General features: G+C 43.0%; 1 protein-coding gene across 1 annotated transcript; it reads right to left on the bottom strand.

The window, feature by feature from the left end:
* Window positions 1-2,143: 2,143 nt before the first annotated feature.
* plrg1 (pleiotropic regulator 1) lies at window positions 2,144-21,279 on the bottom strand. The gene is made up of 15 exons (XM_080722269.1): window positions 21,141-21,279; window positions 18,616-18,722; window positions 17,905-18,023; window positions 17,037-17,090; window positions 16,142-16,235; window positions 15,300-15,387; window positions 14,124-14,222; window positions 12,705-12,797; window positions 12,162-12,311; window positions 10,542-10,643; window positions 8,188-8,290; window positions 7,419-7,527; window positions 6,183-6,322; window positions 5,221-5,414; window positions 2,144-2,960 (listed from the first exon to the last, which is right to left on the bottom strand). The coding sequence occupies exons 1-15, from the start codon at window positions 21,147-21,149 to the stop codon at window positions 2,901-2,903; spliced, it is 1,521 nt and encodes a 506-aa protein (XP_080578395.1). The 5' UTR covers window positions 21,150-21,279; the 3' UTR covers window positions 2,144-2,900.
* Window positions 21,280-21,821: the final 542 nt, after the last annotated feature.

Consider the following 21,821-nt stretch of genomic DNA (forward strand, 5'->3'; position numbering starts at 1 on the left):
GGGAACCATTGCTCTACTACCACAAAGATTCCTTAAAATGTTTCATTCATTCACTAAAAGAAAATAAGTTGTGGATTAATTATAAAGGCCTGTCCATACTTTCTCCGAAACCAAACACTTTGTTGGAGAGTTCCGACTTTCCGAACTCTAATTTGGTGTTTTCAGAAGTTGCGAGTGACGTCATTTTGTAGTTGAACCGGACGAAAAGTTTGGTTTTGGAGAAAGTATCGACACGACAGGCCTTTGTCATTACCAATTGAGGATTTGACTCTGGGAGACGGTGTGTCATTGCAGGGTTCGGCCCCCATGGAGAGTTCGCCTACACCGTGGTCAGTCCTGGGGGGCCAGAGGAATGGCTCCTCCTAGTGGACGAGAGGGACCAGAGCTCTGAGAGAGCCGTGCTCATCAAGAACAAACAGTCCGGCAGATTCCTAGCCGTCCAGAACGGCAGCTTCATGGGACTGACGTCGTACAGCGCAGACTGTAAATGGTATCTCAGATAGAAGAGAACAACCTGTCCTGCACCCCTCTCTGCCAACATCTTCTACTTGTAAAGCTACAATTTATACGTTTTGTCAGTTGTCATTTCAACAATGTCCGAACTACAATAAAGATGACGAATCCAGTGTGCTGTAAGCTTCAATTAACTTCATGACACCATGATCTAGCCTCATATCATAATTGCTAAAAGGCATATTTTTAAGGTTTCCGGGAATGAAGAAATACGTAATCACTTTCTGCCCAAGTCATCTAGGTCAGTGTTTCTCAACCACTGTGCCTGGGGACCTTTGGTGTGCCCCTGAGAAGGGTCAAGTGTGCCCCTTGAAACTGCTTGAAAGCCAGTATTGTATTTATCATTTTAAAAATTATTTAAACTAGTGATCTACAAGCACTAGTGATCTACAAGCACACAGTGCGAGGCGTTGTGTGCTTGTAGATCTGCTGTTTTCACTACTGTTGTGCGACAGACTTGTATGAAGCAGGGCTTTACTTTGAACGTACAAAACGTACAAATTTGAAACTTGGAGATAAAAGGTTTCTTCCCGACAGTGACGATATTTACACCCCCGTATTACGTTGGTGTGCCCATGGTTTCTTGGTCTTGCTCAGCACCTGCCCAACTAGGGTTGGATGTGCATGTCTTCTCCCCTTTTTCCCATGGATTCTTGGGACATGAAAAGTGTGCGCATGCAGAAAAACGGTTGAGAAACACTGATCTAGGTGACTTAGGCAATGCTTCATCTGCCTTTATTCATATCTGCCTAACTGAACTCTTCCTATTTTTATCTATGTTTTACTTGTCCCACCCTGCCTTTAGGACGAAGTCCTTGTCTTTGGACGAGTCCCCTTGAAATGGGTGATGGTCTTCCTCTGTGTCCTCCTGAGTCTAAGAGCCTTCCTAGCCATGGACAGGCAGAGGAGCTCAGACTGGACACTTCTTCCTAAAGCTGTTGATCCACCCTGCCTTATTGCCAATGTTCTCAGACTATCAGAATGGTCGTTACATTAACCCATTTAGGCCTAGAATTATTGAATGCTTTAACCAGTGAAAAATAGCAGATATAGCTGCGAGCTTGTAGATCTGCTATTTTTGAAAAAGTCGTGAAAATGTGTGCAAATCTTTGAATATATGTATTTTCAAAGCGAACGTTTGTAACTCAAATTTTGCTTCTGGGTGGTCCCTGGAACTAGATATTTTGAAATGGGGGTCCGTGGCCAAATAAATATCATTTTGGGGGCCCTTCACATGAAAAGGTTTGAGAACCACTGACATAGTAGTCTCTCAAGAACAGACTAACTGAGCTCCAGTTGAGTGAAAAGGACCTTTTCTTTGACGATGGCTGGCCAGATTGCTGACATAGAAACATAGTTTTTTTTCCCCAAAAAACCTTAGGAGGATTCAAAAGACACTTATAGAATCGGGTCAAAATTCAATTTTTTCACGATTTTTCAAAAATAGCAGATCTACAAGCTCGCAGCGCGGCACTCGGTGCTGCGCTGTGAGCTTGTATTATATATCTGCTATTTTTTTATATTTAAAGCATAAAATATTGTGTCATAACGTGTTCAGGCCTAAATGGGTTAAAAAAAATGTTTTAGCTAACCCTGGCCACAAAAGGCGATGTGAATGGCATGAACCTGTAGACACCAGAAGTGGCGGAAGTGCTGCGGTTAGCGGAAGTTACGTCATGCGTTCCAGTCTGTTTACATACGCTAGCGAAACACACCTAAATAGATTGTAGCTCTTAATAGGTGTCCTTTGTCAGAATCCAAGTTTTTGTTTGGATATTGTTTATTACGAGCGCAACTGAAGGATCGGGAGAAGTAGAACAGTTGTTTTCGCCAGTAGCACCGTTCAATGCCGTTTCAGCCTATGGTCGTAACCAGGCTTTTCTCTTCACAGATGAGTAAGCCTGGCTACGCGAGGCTAGTTTTAGCCCAAGTCAAAATAGTTGGGCTTAAAAGCACCTAGTGATTTTGGAATATGACAAGCATTCAGAATAGGTTGGGTACGTGGCCAATGAGGCACAATGAAGCAGCAGTGTTATGAGAGTAGAGCTGTGCAGAAATGTCAATTTGGCCAAAAAATACAAAATAAACAATGCATGAAGCCCACCTCCCAAACCACTGGACATGTCCTGTATTCACACACTATACCATATACCATACAGATTGGTTAAAATGACATTTTTATTCATTACAATGAGTCCCGGATTGGAGTTTTAGCTTTTGTGGAAAGTTGACGTTCTGGGTGTGATAAGAATTGACAACTTGATGGATAAATAATTATCTATACCTGATGAGGGTAGGACTGGTAGGCACAGTACCAGGATGGTTTCTATGACAAAAACAAAACAAAAATAGTACAAAATAAAAGGTAAAAAAAAAAGCAAAATGGCTCAGAATCTTTTCCTCTTGAGGATCTCCGGTTTCCAGTTGACTGGATGGCTCTCTTCCGTCTGTACAGAGAGAGAGAGAGAGAGAGAGAGATGGGATGAGCTCATGTGTTATGTGGGTAATACTGCAATACACATCAATACACTGGTGAAAAATACTAAACCTAAACTCAGTAAAACTATGCCTAACCCTAACCTCAGTAAAACTATGCCTAAACCTAACCCTAACTAAATTCGTACTAATGAGATGTCGGACTTATGGGCAGTCCCTGCCAGTCCAGGGGTGCCGCAGGATAATCTAATAATATTTGAAATTCATCAATATCACTTCACTATGCTTAGTAAAAACAGACCCGAGTTGCACTGCACTTGATTCTTTTTCCATCTACGGCCAACTCTCGTCACCAAAAATAGCCAAAAAATAGATCGGCTATTTTTGGTGAACCTTCCCCCCCGGTTTAGGGATGCTGGGGTTCAAGTGGTAACCGTTAAATGTCAAGTATACAATTATTTTCAGTCAGTTCTGAAAATAATAGTTCTAGGTCAGTTCTGACGAATGTTCACCCCGATGATGGGAGGTTGGGGGTTCAATCCCCGGCCAAGCCATACCAGAGACTATAAAAGTGGAACCCAATGACTCCCTGCTTAGCACTCAGCATCACGTAAAGTTCCTGCAACAAACTACGTTCCCTCCCCATGCTATGCATTTACTTAAATTAGGGTTGGAAATTACTGTGCAAATCAGTGTTGATTTAGACAGCACATTTTTATTTAGTTTTAGTCTTTTGAATACAATTCCATTTGGTTTTAGTCATATTTTAGTCATCTGGAAAGTTTTACTCGAGTTAATGTACAGTTGACTTTGTCGACACAAATGTATTTTGGTAGGCCTTGGTGGCGTCATAATGCCTGACGTCACACTTGGTTGCATGCTGAAAAAAGCCACTATTTCCAGAGCACAACACCCGAGCGCAACCAAACATAAAATTACCTTTCGTTTAGTTCTCTTCTTGACTAGTCCCTCCCTGACATGTTAGTATAGTTTTTATTTGTTGACGAAATTGTCAGTATATTTAGTCTTAGTCTTGGTCATCATAACATTATTTTTATTTTGTGGAAAAAGCTAGTCGACGGACATTTTTCGCCATAGTTTTAGTCAATGAAATCAACACTGGTGCAAATGAAATGGCAGGGAACAGCATCTCTCCCTGATCCCTGTATTTAATAATAACTGGAAAGAAGCCATGATGTCATGTCTGTTCCAGCCGGCCACACATTTGTTAAAACTAAATTGGTAACCTAGCGAACTCTAATGACTCTAATGAGGGGGTCTGCCTTTTGGCAGTTTCGTTAGATTTTTATTGAATCTAAAAATGACATAATTGATCCGACTAATTCCTGTATGGCCCCAAGGCGTCCATCTGACCTGTCAACACATTTATGATTTGTCTGGACATCAAAGTAACCCCGACCTGCTGGCCCTGTGGATTATGATGAGTCAACCCATCAATACGGGCCTCACTATGACACTAATGATCACATCTAATTATGATGAGTCAACCCATCAATACCGGCCTCAATATGACACTAATGATCAAATGTAATTACGTTGCTTTTAAGACGGATCTGTTGGTAGTAAATAAGAGTACATAGCATTTATCGTCTGTCGGGTGGAAACCTCATATGTCCAAAACTGTTACTTTTCAGGATTCAAATCCAAAAATAGCTAAAGTAGCAGATCGATGCAAGCTCAAAACAAGTCACATTGCAGTTTCATTGCAGCTTGTAGATCTGCTACCTTTTGTGTTTTTATTGTATATTAACGTCCTACTTTATCATACTATAAAGCAGTGGTTCTCAACCTCTTCAGGCCGCGACCCCCAAAAGAATCATATTTTAACTGGGGACCCCCCACCCTGACGAGCACTACTTGGAGTAGGAAGAGTTGAGGCATTACAATTTGTTTAACACACCTATTGTGAAAATCGCGAGGCGTTGTGAGCATGTAGATCGGCTATTTTCACAATTTCTGCCTCTTAAAAGTCCTTAAATTGTCACTTGTGCAGATAACCTTCTATACACTTAAACGTTATGTTGGTTTGTTTACTGTTGAGTGAGAAAACAATGTTGCACATTAAGTTAATCGTCTGGAGACCCCCCAAAATAATTTGGGGACCCCCCTGGGGGTACCGACCCACAGGTTGAGAACCACTGCTATAAAGTCACACACAAAAAAGTATAAAAAGTTAAAATACAGAGATACTGTAGATTGCCTGACAGCAACGTTATAAGGATGCACATATGGGGTAGCAGTCCAACTTACGGCCGTGTCGTCCTCCTTGTACACCTTGATGGTCTTGTCGGCCTCGGCGGTGATCAGCCTGCTCTCTGAGTGGTCGAACAGGCAGGAGAAGATGCCCGACTCGCTGTCCAGGGAGCCGGGCTGCACGGCGGCGTGGATCCTCTGGAAGTTGTAGCCCGTCCTCCAGTCCCACATGTGGATGGTCCCGTTGTCCGCTGGTGACACAGGACATAGTATTTATTATTTAGGAGTTCTTTATTAGGATTAACCGCTTGAGATGCAGCATCTTGTTTTTGAGGGGGTCCAAAGACAGCAGTATACAATACTGCTGTAAACATACAATACAAAACGATAAGCCAAAAACAGACAAAGAAAATATCAACCAGACCAAAAACAACACATTAGGAGGGAGGGCGATCTCTTTTGGCGTCCCAGTCCCGGATATGCGTCCCAACGTTGGGGACCCGTCCCCACCTGAGTGCTGGCAGGTAGCACCTGGAGATGCGATTCTCCCTTGGGGACGCAAGTCGGACTCACCCCGTCCCCTCCCCACGGGACGGAAGGACGGAGCACCAGCAGGTAGCACCTAAACCAAATCTTAACCTCAGTAAAACTAACGCTGGTGAAATGCAAAACTACTGAGAGCAGTGATAGCTGAGTGGTTAGTGTCCACACCTAGGACTCCGGAGGCCCCAGAGGTCGCAGGTACGATTCCCCGCTCCAGCTATCACTGCTCCCCTCTCCCCCGTGCTCCTTGTGGGCAGCACCGGGTTCAGCTGGGTTAAGCTGGAAAACTGAATTTCCCTCGTGGGATGACGTAGGTAAATTCTTCTTTCTTCTTACTGTCACTCCATCCCCCCGCGGGTGAAATTCTAACCTGCGTCCCCTATGTGTGGGAACAGGGACGCGAATAGAGATCGCCCTTGCTGCACATTAGACAACACAAAAGCAGGGTATTATAATTTAAGAAAGCTATGAAGTACCTCCAGACACCAGCACGCCGTCAGAGTTGACAGCCAGTGTGTTGATGATGGCGTTGTGTCCGGGCAGGTTCTGGATGAAGTTTCCGTCTGGGAACATCCACTGCTTGATGTTGTCAGCAGAACCAGACGCAAAGGTGTATCTGTGGACAAAACACAAGAACAACTTCATTTCAAACCAATTGTATTCCAATCTCGATGGTTCAAACACTGATTGATGTGTGAACTGTGGTCAGAACACATGTCTTACTGTCTAGGATGCAGCATCAGAACTATCAGAACACATGTCTTACTGTCTAGGATGCAGCATCAGAACTATCAGAACACATGTCTTACTGTCTAGGATGCAGCATCAGAACTATCAGAACACATGTCTTACTGTCTAGGATGCAGCATCAGAACTATCAGAACACATGTCTTACTGTCTAGGATGCAGCACCAGAACTATCAGAACACATGTCTTACTGTCTAGGATGCAGCACCAGAACTATCAGAACACATGTCTTACTGTCTAGGATGCAGCATCAGAACTATCAGAACACATGTCTTACTGTCTGGGGTGCAGCATCAGAACTATCAGAACACATGTCTTACTGTCTAGGATGCAGCATCAGAACTATCAGAACACATGTCTTACTGTCTAGGATGCAGCATCAGAACTATCAGAACACATGTCTTACTGTCTGGGGTGCAGCATAAGAACCATCAGAACACATGTCTTACTGTCTAGGATGCAGCATCAGAACTATCAGAACACATGTCTTACTGTCTAGGATGCAGCATCAGAACTATCAGAACACATGTCTTACTGTCTGGGGTGCAGCATAAGAACCATCAGAACACATGTCTTACTGTCTAGGATGCAGCATCAGAACTATCAGAACACATGTCTTACTGTCTAGGATGCAGCATCAGAACTATCAGAACACATGTCTTACTGTCTAGGATGCAGCATCAGAACTATCAGAACACATGTCTTACTGTCTAGGATGCAGCATCAGAACTATCAGAACACATGTCTTACTGTCTGGGGTGCAGCACCAGAACTATCAGAACACATGTCTTACTGTCTAGGATGCAGCATCAGAACTATCAGAACACATGTCTTACTGTCTAGGATGCAGCATCAGAACTATCAGAACACATGTCTTACTGTCTAGGATGCAGCATCAGAACTATCAGAACACATGTCTTACTGTCTAGGATGCAGCACCAGAACTATCAGAACAAATGTCTTACTGTCTGGGGTGCAGCACCAGAGCTCGGACAGACTTCTTGTGGTTGGTCAGTGTGGCTCTGGTCTTCCCAGCGATCAGATCCCACAGCCTGATGGTGGAGTCATGGCTTCCTGTAAGAGACCGCAATAACGGAAGAGTTTTAACACTGCAAACTACAGTATTCATTTAAACTGATTACATGCCGAGTGTATAATGACTAATGACCTTAACCTCTTTAACGCTAGCAATCTGGGGGCGAACATTATGAGGGAAAATAGTGGCTCTACAAGCTCAAAAGCTCTGTGAGCTTGTAGATCATCTGTTTTTAAGATATTTTATGTCAAGCTAAAACAGGAGAATACCTAGTACAGAGGGTATGCGACGTGTGACATCATCATACCCAGAAGTTATGCGGGAACGCCTACTGAGTGGCAAAAAACTACTTTCTAGCTTTGACAGCCCATGATACATCCAAACAGAAAGATCCTAACTGATTGCATTAAACAACGTTATAATCACTTTGCCATTGAATTTATGCATGGGCATACCCTCTATAGAAACCTGGGGGACTGTACAGTAGTTTTTTTAAAACATTACACTAGTATCCACGTTACTTTATCAACTGGCATTACAGGAGAACAAGTATGTTTCATTGCTTGCTTTGCCACAGCGACAACCAACTGAGAGAAAGAGACAAATAGTGTGTGTGTGTGTGTGTGTGTGTGTGTGTGTGTGTGTGTGTGTGTGTGTGTGTGTGTGTGTGTGTGTGTGTGTGTGTGTGTCTCAGGTACCTGTGATGATCTGTGGCTCTGCTGCCTGACATCTGACCGTAGCCACTGTGTTGGTGTGTCCGGCCAGCGTGTGGACGTTGGCTTTAGTGCGGATGTCCCACACCTTAAAGAAAAACAAAAAACACACCACATGAAATCCAAAACGAAGCACATGAAGACTGAAGTCTTGGATTCGCTTCGATCAGCGGGGATCACACCGCCATCATTGTGGTAGCGCGGGGAAAGAAATCTGTCCACAATCCAGCTCTTGCAGTGCCCGCGGGTCAACTTCTCTGCGCGTCCCAACTTACCGCCCGCCTCTCATTGAAAATTAATCACTAAGGTGTGTCAATTGCTCCCCGTCTGAAAGGGCCCTGATGCTGCGTTCACAACGGCAGTGACGAAAGAAGCCCAAGCTACAAAGTAACGCAGCAGATCCGTCGCCGAGTAGCTGTTCAAGTGTTGAACGACTCGCTTGTTGATTCTGCACAAGGATAATTTGGAACTTTATGTCTATTATTTTCATGCCAATATGTACAGTATGTATGCATGAAGATGGGGGAGGCTTATTGTCCCGGTAACCCCTGTTACAATGAGCCAGACTCCTGGATGATGGATTGCTGAGGTGGAGCACCATCATACCCACCCACCATCGTTTTCCACCTCACAGTACTTAACGGCACGACCTGCCGCACCCAAGCTGTGCTACTCATAAATATATATATAACTTGGTTGGTGAGACGAAGGAGAACTCCAGGCAGGAATAACCCCACAGTACTGGAGAACTCTACGCACCTGTCACCTCAAGACCTCAGGAGGGACCCACCCAATACCTCCCCAGAGGAGCCTCTTGTTGGGAAAAAACAAATAGAGCAGGAGAGGGGAGTTTAGCCTTGGCCAGGAGGAGGAGATGGGCAGTGATTTGGCCACCACTGCCGAACCGGCCATCAGGAGGGTGTTGTGGTTTGCGGTTCGAAACACCTTATGATCGATGGTTACCACCTGAAGACATCAAATTTTCCTGGCCAAGGCTACATTCACCAAACGTGAATGGAGGAGAAGCATCGTTAGATGTAATTATAATCATACCTTTGCACTTTTACCCAAGTAAAATGTTCCACACAGGAAGCAGACTATATTGTTAGGTCAGGTTAGGCGGCAGTGGCTCAGGGGTAGAGGTGCTGTCTTTAAACACAGAGGGTTCCCGAGGGATTCCCGGTTCGATCCCGGGCTCCCCCAGAGTTAGTGTAGAAGAGTCCTTGAGCAAGACTCTGAACCCCTATAGTTGCTCCTGATGAGCAAGTTGGTGCATTGCTTGTTTCCCTCTGTCATCGGTGTATGAATGTGTGGGTGAATGTGATGCACAATCTCTGTAAAGCGCCTTGGATAAAGGCGCTATATAAATGCACCATTTAGGTAAAAAAAATTGCTTCTTCCACCACTGAATACAAGTTGGATTTAGAGTCATCTGTGTCAATTGTTAAACTTTGCAAACTACATTTACACGATTTACAAGCATTTCTATAATGTTTTGATGAGTGCCTTGCTAAGGGACAGACAGATGACCTTCCAGTTGTCAGTCAGTCTCTCTCTAAAAGCATGTTTTTATCTGGTCGGAGGAGGACTGCATGCAGACATCAATTTTAATTTAATGGCATCGTCGCTGAATCACAAACTCAGGAGCCAAACAAAAACAGTGTTGACATGACATGTCCAAAGATTCCAGCCAAGCAGGACGGGGCAATATGACCTCAAGTAATACGATTATCTCAATCTTTTGCCTCAATCATGATGAATCATCATCATCCGTTCTTACATCTGTACAGCCTCCTCAGGAGATATTCTTTGGGGGGCTTTTACGCCTTTATTGACACGACAGTAGACTGACAGGAAATGGGGAGAGAGATGGCAGGCAGCAAAGGTTGTCAGGATCGGGACTCGAACTGGGGAACCTAACGTTGCAACCGTAAAATAATAATATAGGAAAACAGCACCATTGCTTAACAAAGTACAAACCATGACAGGGGTTTGATCTGACTAATCAATTTACAAAAAATCTATTCGATTTCTTTTTGCTTTTCAATACTAATTCATTCAATCTAATTCATGGAATTTCTTCAATCTTTCTTTTATTTCTTCATGAAATTAATAATTTTAATTTGTTTTTTAATTCATGAAGATGTTTGCTTTTTTTGAGAATGTTTTTTGAAAAGGGTTTGAAATGACAAAAAACTAAATTTAGGAAACAAAAAATAAAAAGGGACCCATAGTAATGTGTCTGCAACCCACAAATGTCTAAATCTAAAGTATGTCACCTGCATTGCCACTACACGTGTGTCACACACACGTGCGTGCGTGTCTGTGTTCGTTCTTACCCTGGCGGTGGCGTCTCTGCTGCACGTCACCAGCACATCGATGGTTGGATGGAGGTCAAGGTCGTACACTGCACTGAGGTGACCGTGGTAGTGCCTGATCACCTGAACACATTAACATAAACACATGACTGAGGTGTCGGTGGTAGTGCCTGATCACCTGAACACATTAACATAAACACATGACTGAGGTGTCCGTGGTAGTGCCTGATCACCTGAACACACACACAACAACATGACACTGGTGAATGGCAAAACCTTTTCAGAGCATGTACACACAAAGGCATCAACAGTAACAGATCATCAAGTTAGAAAAATTGCACTTTTATGCTTGCAGATCTGCTACTTCTGCCATTCTCGAATTTTAATCCTGAAAAGGTTAATGATGAAGTATTCTCTTGCTTCATCTCATGCGCTCATGGCTTCGTGCCCTCTCTCCCCCCTCTCGACATGCGTGCACGTGCCACGTGCACACGGTGTAACCTTGCATCAGCTGATGCCCTTGGCCATGGCAACAATGTATGGTAATGTATGCTAAATTTAAGAATATTTAAAAGGAAATGCAATCATGTCGTGGCAGCCAGACTAGGGGAGCTGCTGATTATGTTTCATATTCAGTTCAATCATGTGACGACGTTTCCCCGGCCGCCACTTGCTTTTATACATGGAACGACGTCACTCAAGGACAGGGGTTCCTCTTTTTTGGCTCAGGGCACCCCTATAAATATTGTTTTAATTCGAGGCACCCCTACATTATATTCATAATTTTCACTCCCAGCAACTTAAAGGTGTATTCAGTGATAATGAAAGTGGCCAGGGGTCATCTTTTCCCTTACTGGCCTACAGCGTGGAAATGTTTAGTTTTTTTATAGATTTTTTACTCGTTTTGATCATTAGACCCAATCACTGAATATCTGTAGGCCTATGTCTCCAGCTTCAGGATATGTATGATACTGATTTACTTCGAGACTGTGGCATTTTATGAGTTCAGTAGTTTACAATCTAGGCATTTAGCAGACGTTCTTAATTCAGAGCGACTGTGGTTCTCAAAACTTTTATTTTGACCATCATAACTAAACATCATAACATAACTACAGCAATACTCTACCCTGATTGGTCGAGGACTGGCTGGCCACCTCTGAAAACCGAATCTAGCTATGCTCGTAACACGGACCATGGTGGAAGTCCTTATATGGTAAGCACATATTCTAGTGAGGAGAATGAATGGAAAATGTACCAATTATATTTTTATTTGAATGAAATACAATCACTGAATATACCTTTAACGTGTATTTATGCCATATTTTACTATTACCTTTTTTTAATATAACATATTAAACTTGTTATTAATTAAGGAGGCATACTGGTTCCGAGGCTGGTGGCATAAATTCCAAATATTATCACATCATCTGCCATCGGGGGCATCCCAGGGTGACTGGGGACCCACTTTGAAAACCCCTGGTCTAGGACAGTGGTTCTCAACCTTTGCAGGCCATGAATACCAGACAAGCATTTGGAAATGTAGGAGGCATTCAAAAACGCAATCTGGGAAAAGAATCTGAGATACATCAGTTGTTCTAAATCTGATAACCTGAAGGCGGACGGGACATGGCAAAAAAGTACCTTGTTGTACTCCAGGTCCCAGCACTTAACCTGCTTGTCCTCTCCACAGGAGAAGAGGTAGGGGCTGCGGCTGCTGACCGCCACCCCGCGCACCGTGCTGATGTGACCGGTGAGGGACAGCTTCAGCTTCCCACTGGCCAGGTCCCAGATCTGAGACAAACACACATTTAGGATGCATTATAGTCAATGCTATATTATGTATAGGCTAGGGTTGTCACCATACCAGTATTTAAAATGTTGATACAATACTAGATAGCTGTTTTTTTCTTTCTTCATTGAAAGAGAAAGTCCATAATTCATTTGATGGTATGATTTGTAAATGGTTTAGCACTGATATTTATGTAATACTTTTCTTTGAAGGAATGCATTTTTATTTCAATAATTCATCCAATGCAATGGCTGGATACAAACAATTAACAGTGGTAGGACCGGTTTCGTAAGAAAGAAAGAAAGAAAACATCCGTACAGACAAACTGAACCACATCCACAGTTCATTGTTCTGTAAACAATAACTAGATGATAAAAGAAGTGAGAGGAACTGACCTTGATGGTTCTGTCAGCAGAGCCAGTGACAAACCACTGGTTTCCAGGCTCCACAGCGATGGACCTCACCCAGCCCAGATGACCACTGATCACCTGCAGGAACATAGCAGGAGAAACATGGTTAAGATCTGATCAAGTCTAAACGCTACACTATTCATTTTGTGTAAGTGTACAACATGACTGAACCATTTAACAGTTCTGCTGCCGTTGACATTCCTCACCGTCATTGAAAGGGTTAGTCATGACGCCGTTGACGGTGAGGACTGTCAATCTTACTGTATATACAGTAAAGGTATAATTACTTACTGTACGTCGCTCCACTCCCGCCCGCATCGGTAATGTCCGCGATTTGTTTACAACGCACATCGGGCGTGCACGCGAAGTGAACGTCCTCCATAGTAAATCCATTGAGAGGCCCATAAAGAGACTTCATTTACTCAAAAGATTTTTATACAAAGAGTGGTCTCCATACTGTACACTATAGACTCAGGTTGGGCGCAGACATGTTTCTCTTCTGGGCTCACACTGTCATGTGACTAGATGAAGTAATCGTTGCCATCAAGTGATAATCCAAAAAAACAAAAACAACCCCCTTCCGGCCCTTCAAAATAATAGCGGCGGCCTACGGAGGAAACGGCGCGGCACCAAGGCACCAAGCATCCCTTCAGATTAAAAGGCAGTAGATGTGTTAAGCCAGGGTTCCCCAATAGGCGGCCCGCGCGCGGGGGGGGGGGGGGGGGGGGGTTCTGTCCGGCCCCCACCAACCAAATATTTTGGGGGAATCACAGTAATCCTTAATCATTTTCAATCATATTCAAGGTCTTTTGGAAAGAAATGAGAGACACAGAGCACTTAGGTGTGTGTGTCTGTCAAGCTGATGCCAGTTAGTAGTTGACGGCCCCTCGTTAATGGATCAATGGAAGGCAATTATGTCTCTGCACTGTCAACTAGTTACTGTTGTACAGATGCATACTTTTCAAGCAGACTGGTTAATTGTTTCTTAACTTATTTTGTTTCAACTTTAAGTGAGTGCATTGCTCATAATAATTATAATAATGGTGGTATAAGAGCAGCAACAACACTAGTATATCTGAACTGTTGCCCCTGACTTAAGCCCTTTATACTTTGACATATACCGTATGTTTGCCTATAATGGCATGCCCAAAGTAGAGATGCCAAGGTTATAAAAAGTCAATATTTCATTCCATTGTACTCATACCAGTTGAACATAAATTATTGCCAGACTATATGAATCCAGTCAAAGGTAATAACCTTGGTTATGGACCACAGCTACAATATTAAAACAATATAATCATCACATGCATGAATTAAAAACCACAGCTGAGCACTTCCAATAAGCACAGAGTTCAGAAGGCACATAGAAATAAAATAATGTACATTAAAATAAAACATGCTTACCCTGAACAGCTTCCATGGGGGATGCCACTGTGGCTTGGGCATGGTTGGTGCTTTCCTCACCAGGGCAGACGTTTTGGTGCCTCCAGACTCTAGCAGAGACTGCAGTAAAAGACAGTGAGAAACACATACATCATAGCGCTGCTGTCAGGCGGAAATCTCTTATCTCCAAATTCTAACTTGGTGTTTTTTGGTTGATGATCATACTACAGCAGGGGTCTTCAACAGGGGGTCCGGGACCCCTAGGGGGTCCTCAGAGTTGCTACAGGGGGTCCTCCAAATCTTTGAGTGATAGAAACTTTTTTTTCTTCTTTTTTAAATTAACCACTTGAACCCTAGTGTCCGTATTCTGAGAACTTTAGCCAAAAATAGCAGATCTACAAGCTCACAACGCCTCGCGCTGCGAGGCGTTGTGAGCTTGTAGATCGGCTATTTTTTGCAAAGAGCTTTGGTGTAGAGGGGAAAAAGAGCAGACTAAGTACAGAGTGAAAGGTAAAGTTTATTGACGGTTCATAAATATCCGAAAACACGAATTGACATGAATCCAAAATACACTGACGATTGTCGACGAAACTCTATGGAATCTATGAAAAGGTTGTGGGGGTCCCTGCTCCATCTCTCTCTCAACTAAGGGGTCCTTGGCCTGAAAACGTTGAAGACCCCTGTACTACAGCCTCACACAAAAGCATCAAAAGTAACAGATCCACAAGCTCAAGCTTGGTGAACAGCTGCTTATGCTATTTTTGCATTTGAACCGTGAAAAGTAACAGTTTTGGACAGAGACGTTACGCAAATTCCTTTGTAACTTTATAACACCAGTTTTCAAAGTTCAAGGTACATTTTATTTGTCAAATTTGAACTTGTGTTTTTTCGTAAATGAACGCACTACTTGATCATACTAACAGCGTCAAATCATCCAAAGTAGCAGATCCACAAGCTCGAAACGCGATGCGAAGCGACACATTTTGAGCTTGTAGATCTGCTACTTTTGCCATTTTCCAAAACATTTGATTAATTCCAAACTTTTTCCAGGCATGGAAAAAGAGTGTTTCCCGATTTCAAGATATTTCCAGGAATTTCATGACCGTGGGAGCCCTGTTGGATCCTGAAAAGTACCCGTTTTGGACAAAGTGTATGAGGTTTCCATCCGACGGAGACGATAAGGTGAACAGAACCTACCATGCTAGAGGGAGGGTGGATTCTCTCAGGTCCTCCGGCGTGCCTGTGGATGTCCCCAACACTGGCTGCTGTCCGGCTGGCGTCCTGTCTGGAAGGGAAGCACAGGGTTCTGTTACACTGATCACCATGGAACTGATGAGAAATGCACGGCAACACACACATCCCATTACAAATGAGAGGACTGAGTGTCCATAATAGCCGGAAATTCGTAAATAAGAAAAGCAACACAAAATTAAAGCGTCATTATCATTAAAAAAGTTAAGGTTCTTCAACACCATTTGTTTGGCAACAGGGCTCTCTCTCTCCAGCACTTACAAATCTCATCCAATCAAGAGAAAGATTGTTTATTCGCTTGTGTTTCAGTTCCAATTGTGTTCCATTTTTTACACTTCCAATTTCACTTTTTTTTTATCCTGTATCCCTAATGATTTCCCTCTCCTGATTGGATAAAATTAGCATCCCACCAGATCTACCAGCTCACAATGCCTCGCACTGCGAGGTGCTGTGAGCTTGTAGATCGGCTGTTTTTGGCGAAGAGGTTTGTAGACGGGAAAGAAAAGTATACTAAGTATTGACAGTTCAAGTGGTTAAATGTCTGAAAACACACATTAACCCAACATACACTGATGATCTAAACACAATTTTAAACAATATGTAGTGGGGGGGGGGACCCCCCACTACATATTGTTTAAAATTCATATCTCTCTCAGCTAAGGGGTCCTCGGCCTGAAGACGTTGAAGACCCCTGCTGCTCTACAACGATGATTGCTAAGGGAATATAGTGCGAGAATAGGGGGTCCTTGGCATGGCAGAGTGTGAGAGCCACTGCAGTAGCAGGTCACCTGGCTTGTGAAGGGGGCAGGGTCAGTGCCAGGGCATTTATCCCTCCCTCGGTGGGCAGTCTGTGGAGCTTGGTGTCAGCGGTCAAGGACACCCCTGTGGAACAAAACAGCATTGGTATTTAGGTGTGATTACATTACAACTGATCATCAAGTAAACTTTAATAATAGTGACAGCCCTACTGGTATTAACTCATTTACTGCCTATGACAAGTATGACAAACTATATAAATGCGTCCGTTCTGCCTATGACAAGCATGACGAGTTGTCAATAAGCTGTAATCGTTATAAAATAAGTATGATCGCCGATCCGCCATTATTCTTTCTCTATAGAGCCGCATTATCCATGAAAAACGGATACGGATGTTCCCAGACCGGAAACAGGGGGCGGGACAACAACCCCCTGTATCCTGTCTCCGAAATGCATTCACTTTACTTCCTCGTTGCGCTACACACACAAGGCATACAGACGCTATCGCTATGGATAATGGAGGGCTGTTGTTTTTTGTTGCTTACCATGGCTGGATCGTAGAGCGAACGCGATCCGTGAACCGTCGCCCACGATGTGCACACACGCGCCCACGATGTGCACACACGCGCCCACGATGTGCACACACGCGCCCACGTTAAAGGTAAGCAAAATCCCGGCAGTGTGGAACATTCAAAGGGTTTCAAAATTGCAGTCAATGAGTTAACTAGTCTTAGTGAATACACACATCATAGAAACAATGTTTTAGGCAGTGAGTCATTACCAGGTCAATGAGTTAACTAGTCTTAGTGAATAAACACATCATAGAAACAATGTTTTAGTCTGTGAGTCATTACCAGGTCAATGAGTTAACTAGTCTTAGTGAATACACACATCATAGAAACAATGTTTTAGTCTGTGAGTCATTACCAGGTCCAGATGGATACGGATGTGTCCCTGTGAGCAGGTAGTCGGGGTCATCTCCTGAAACACACACACACACACACACACACACACACACACACACACACACACACACACACACACACACCAAGAGTATTGCTGAGCTCCAGTTAGCTGCGTGGCATAAAGGCCAGGGTAATAATACTGTATATCAATATCACAAAATCGCAACGAAGTACAAATCCAGCTTCAAGATCATAATTGTTTTAAAGGTGATACACCATGAAATTTCACTTTTTCTATTTTAAAACCTTTTTTTGGGGTCCCACTAGCACCTTCTATCCTCACAAAGTCCCATTTCTGACCGTTGTGTCTTTCTCTGGTTTTGAGAAGGCAAAGGTTAAAAGTATCCCACGGGTTCTTAAAACAGGCTGTCCAGATTTTCTGCCGATTGTGACGTCATCATCGGCCGTTTTTTTTTTCTTTTTTCAAAAAAAGATTTTTTTTCAAAAGATTTTTTTTTTTCTAAAAAAAAATTTTTTTTCAAAAAGATTTTGGGGGGGGGGGGGGGGTGGCGCAGTTCAGGCCAAAGGTGGTACTGCAGCTGAAATGCTCTGAGAGCCACTCAAAAATGAGAGAGGCTCTCTATTCAGGAGTGGTAATTTAGCCTCAAACCTTTTGAAAAACGTTTTTGGGACATAAACAATATGACATAAATACTTTTTAAATGCATGGTGTATCACCTTTAAATATTTAACTAGGAATGGCTGTTAGGCCTTCTTACATACTAAATATATTATCGTGGGGTTGGTAGCGTGGGGTGGTCATTGAGCATTGTTCACTACACACACCTGGCTTTGTTTAAGGGAACATGCACTGATCATGTGTGTATCACCTGGCTGTGTGAAGGGCAGTCCAGGCATCTGGACTCGGTCCTTGGTCTCCTTCAGAACTGGCATGTGTAACACCGCGGCGTAGTCGGCTCTGAGCTTCGCAGCCATCTTCACCTTGTGGCTGTAAAAAAGCAAACATTAGGATTATCTTCTGAAACAAGCCTTAGCAGAGGGGTTCTGAAAAGAAGTGGGGTCCAGGGATCCCCAGGCAGGATTCCCACACATATTTACCTATGAATTTCCAAGAATTTTCCAAAATATTTAACCCAATTTCCAGGGACTATAACAATCATTCCGCACAATAATGTGTTTCTTACTGCTATGTGCAATGCCCAAAGACAGGCAGTGTAGTAAATACAAAGCATAGAATGGTATAATTCTATTCCAAATGTCGTGCCAAGTTCTAGGCATAGGATCAGACTGTGAGCTTGTAGATCTTTTTTTTTTTTTGTCTCATCCGGTATACATTAGGCTGCAATCACGCGGCAAAACACTGCACACACACACACGGCAAAAAACAACTTTGTTACATATTTTGTGTAATGCTATAAATGTTTTGGAAAATGTTTTTATTTTTTCATTTTGCCAGGAATTTCATGACCGTGGGGAACCTGCCCAGGTAATTTGGGGGGGTGAGGGAGGTTCCAGGGGGTCCCCAGCAAAATGTGTTAATAAAGCATCACATTGCCCCTAAATACGGGTTAAAAGTGTACCTTTGTTCGTCCAGCGCTATCTGCTTGGCGTGGTCCGACACGAACATGTCATGGGTTCTTTTGAGAGACCTGAACACCAGGGTGTGGACCGAGTGTTTCTGCACGTCCTGCAAGACAACAACAAACACATCACGTAATTAAACCACCAACATCACAAATAAAGAAATATCCATCTTCAACCCGTGTTTCATGAGTGGAAAGTTTTATACGTTTAAATAACAAATGCTTAATTCATAATCTGTTGGTTTTTATGTGTAATAATTATCTCCAATTATTACACAAATCCCGAACCTATGAAACTAAGCACAATGTAATTCGCCGCTGTTCAGACGCAGCTCGTATCTGCTGCATCCAAGTTGCAATACCCTCCAACTGACAGCCCATCCATCAAACAGAAAAGTCCTATCTGATTGTATTAAACGATAATAAACGCACCAATATGGTCAGCTTAAGTTATCCTCTTTGTCCCCGTGTCAGGTTTTCATTTCATTGAAATTCACCCTTGTCAATGTCATGATGAGCAGCTTTACTGTCAATGAACTCAATGCGGTCACGATTCTTTGTAGTTGGAAGCACTCCACGACCTATAATGTGCAGAGTATGTTTCTAATTTCTTAAACAGATGGTACACAGGACGGACGTGGAGTGCTTTACAACGAGTGTCCTTCCAAACCCATCTCACACACATTGAGGCTGGCTGCACAGTTTATTGACAGAAAGCTGGTCATAAATGACACTGTTTTCCTCCCAAACAAAGTCAAGTATGAATTAAACCATCTATGAAATGAAAAAGTTTAAGCTGCAACACAGTTTTGTGCTATATGTCGCTGGTTCTAAAAGTGGGGTCCAAGTCCTTGAATGAGTTCCAGGGGTCCCCAGCTAAATGATAGCCAGGAACCAAATGGACTCTTATGGGTTTAAAAAATGGAACCAAATGGACCCTAACCTAGGGTGACCAGACATCCCGGTTTTGCCGGGACAGTCCCGTTTTCAAGCTACGTGTCCAGACAAATATCTCTAAAACACTAATATGTCCCGGTTTTCAACATTCACTACAAAATTGTCCCGGTTTTCGGCAGAATTAAAATAATTGTAGCTGTTTTCAGTGGTTGCATAGACATTTATCATGTTCTTTTCATGAAAACATGTCCACCTAACCAATCAGAAAACATGAACAAATACATGATTGCATGTCTGAATTCAACACTGAGGCTGTTTGTCAATTACTCACTGCCTGTATGCAACCCTAAGGTGTGTACTGTATGTGCGCGTGCACCAACGTTAGAGAATGGACGCACACGCGTGCACGGTGACGTGCACATTGCTTTTAGGGTCCCGGTTTTAGGCAACAGTGGTTTGCGTCCCGGTTTGAGGGGCTGAAAATATGGTCACCCTACCCCAGGGGTCTTCAACAGGGGGTCCGGGACCCCTAGGGGGTCCTCAGAGTTACTACAGGGGGTCCTCCAAATCTTCCATTTATTTTTATATTAACAACTTGAACCCTCGTGTCCATATTCTGAGAACTGTAGCCAAAAATAGCAGATCTACAAGCTCACGTTGTGAGCTTATAGATCGGCTATTTTCGGCAAAGAGGTTTGGTGCAAAGAGGTTTGGTGCAGAGGAAGAAGAAGAGCAAACTAAGTACAGAGTGAAAGGTCAAGATTATTATGTATTGACGGTTCAAGTGGTTAAATATCTGAAAACACAAATTGACATGAGTCCAAAATACACTGATGATTGTGCTGTCAAAAGATGAAACACATGGAATCTATGAAAAGGTTGTGGGGGTCCCTGCTTCATCTCTCTCTCAACTAAGGGGTCCTTGGCCTGAAAACGTTGAAGACCCCTGCCCTACCCTAACCCCCAGAACGGGGACCCCCTGGTCCTTGAGGGTGTTCCAGGGGGTCCCCAGCTAAATGATAGCCAAGAAAGAACCAAATGGACTCTTATGGGTATCATTAACTCATACAAATTACTCGTACAAATGGAATACAAATAAAATGGAATACAACGGGTCCATCTGGTTCCATTTGTATACTCTCAGTTAAATTAACATTGATTACAACGTGATTGATCACACCGTTGTACTTTACAATACAAACCCCAAAATCAATCCTCCAGTTCTAGGCAATACAGAAGAGGGGGAACTTTTTTTTTTTCGATTTCCACACAACTCCTATAAGCCAGGTATATTAATGACATAGTTCAATATTGAAAATGGGTGGTCTTCCCCTTTAAGAACTTTTCAAAAGCTGAAATGGGACATTCTGCATAATGAGCACTATATTTTGATACTCATACTTTACTCAGGTAAATTTAGAATTCCGGACTTCTAACAGAGTATTTCTATTGTAGTATTTCTATACGGTATTGATACCTTTATTTCAGTAAAAAAAACATAAACTTTACTTTTCCCCAACACTAAATGAGGGCTGAACAGTGAACACAGTACGTTAGCTTCTAGCTACAGCAAGCTAGCTGGACGTTTTCACAACAAAACAACAACACCGTGCATGTTTCTTTACCTCCGTCATGATGGCGTCCGGCAAGAGGCTGGAAGGCAGCTCTCTGTGCTCCGAGAAACACCTTTAATGCTGCTTAAATGTGTTTTAAAGCTTATAAATGTCTACACTCGACACTAAACAACTCAACACTGCAACGATGTGTGAATGGAATGAACGCTCCGGATATAAACAACGAGCGACAGAGAGCGGCACGGGCTGACTCCTTCCGGTTCACAATACACTACACTGGTTGTTAATTTGCGCCATCTAGCGGTCAGTGGTTCTCAGACTTTTTCATATGGTCAAGCTCAAGGACCCCAAAAATTATAGGTATTTGGCCGCGGACCCCCATCTCAAAATATGTTGTTCCAGGGACCCCCAGAGTTATGAAGGTTTGCTTTGAAAATGATTTATTAAAAGATTTGCACACATTTTCTCTATTTTTTTTTATTAAGCTAACAGTTTGTACATCTGATATTTCTCAATAGCTGAAGATAATGTCAGGTCTTAATGGGTTAGGCTGGTGTTTATTTTTATTTGAAAGTGAAATATCCCTTCAAAACCCCCAGCATTCATAGGCTATTCTTGGGCAGTGGTTCTCAAAACCTTTGATTGATTGATTGATTGATTGATTGAAGACTTTATAAGAAGTTTGCATAGAAAAAAGGTAGTTTCATGAGTCGACGGTACAGTTCACTGGTA

Source organism: Nannobrachium achirus (genome assembly GCF_963921795.1).
Source record: "Nannobrachium achirus genome assembly, chromosome: 3".
Lineage (NCBI taxonomy): Eukaryota > Metazoa > Chordata > Actinopteri > Myctophiformes > Myctophidae > Nannobrachium > Nannobrachium achirus.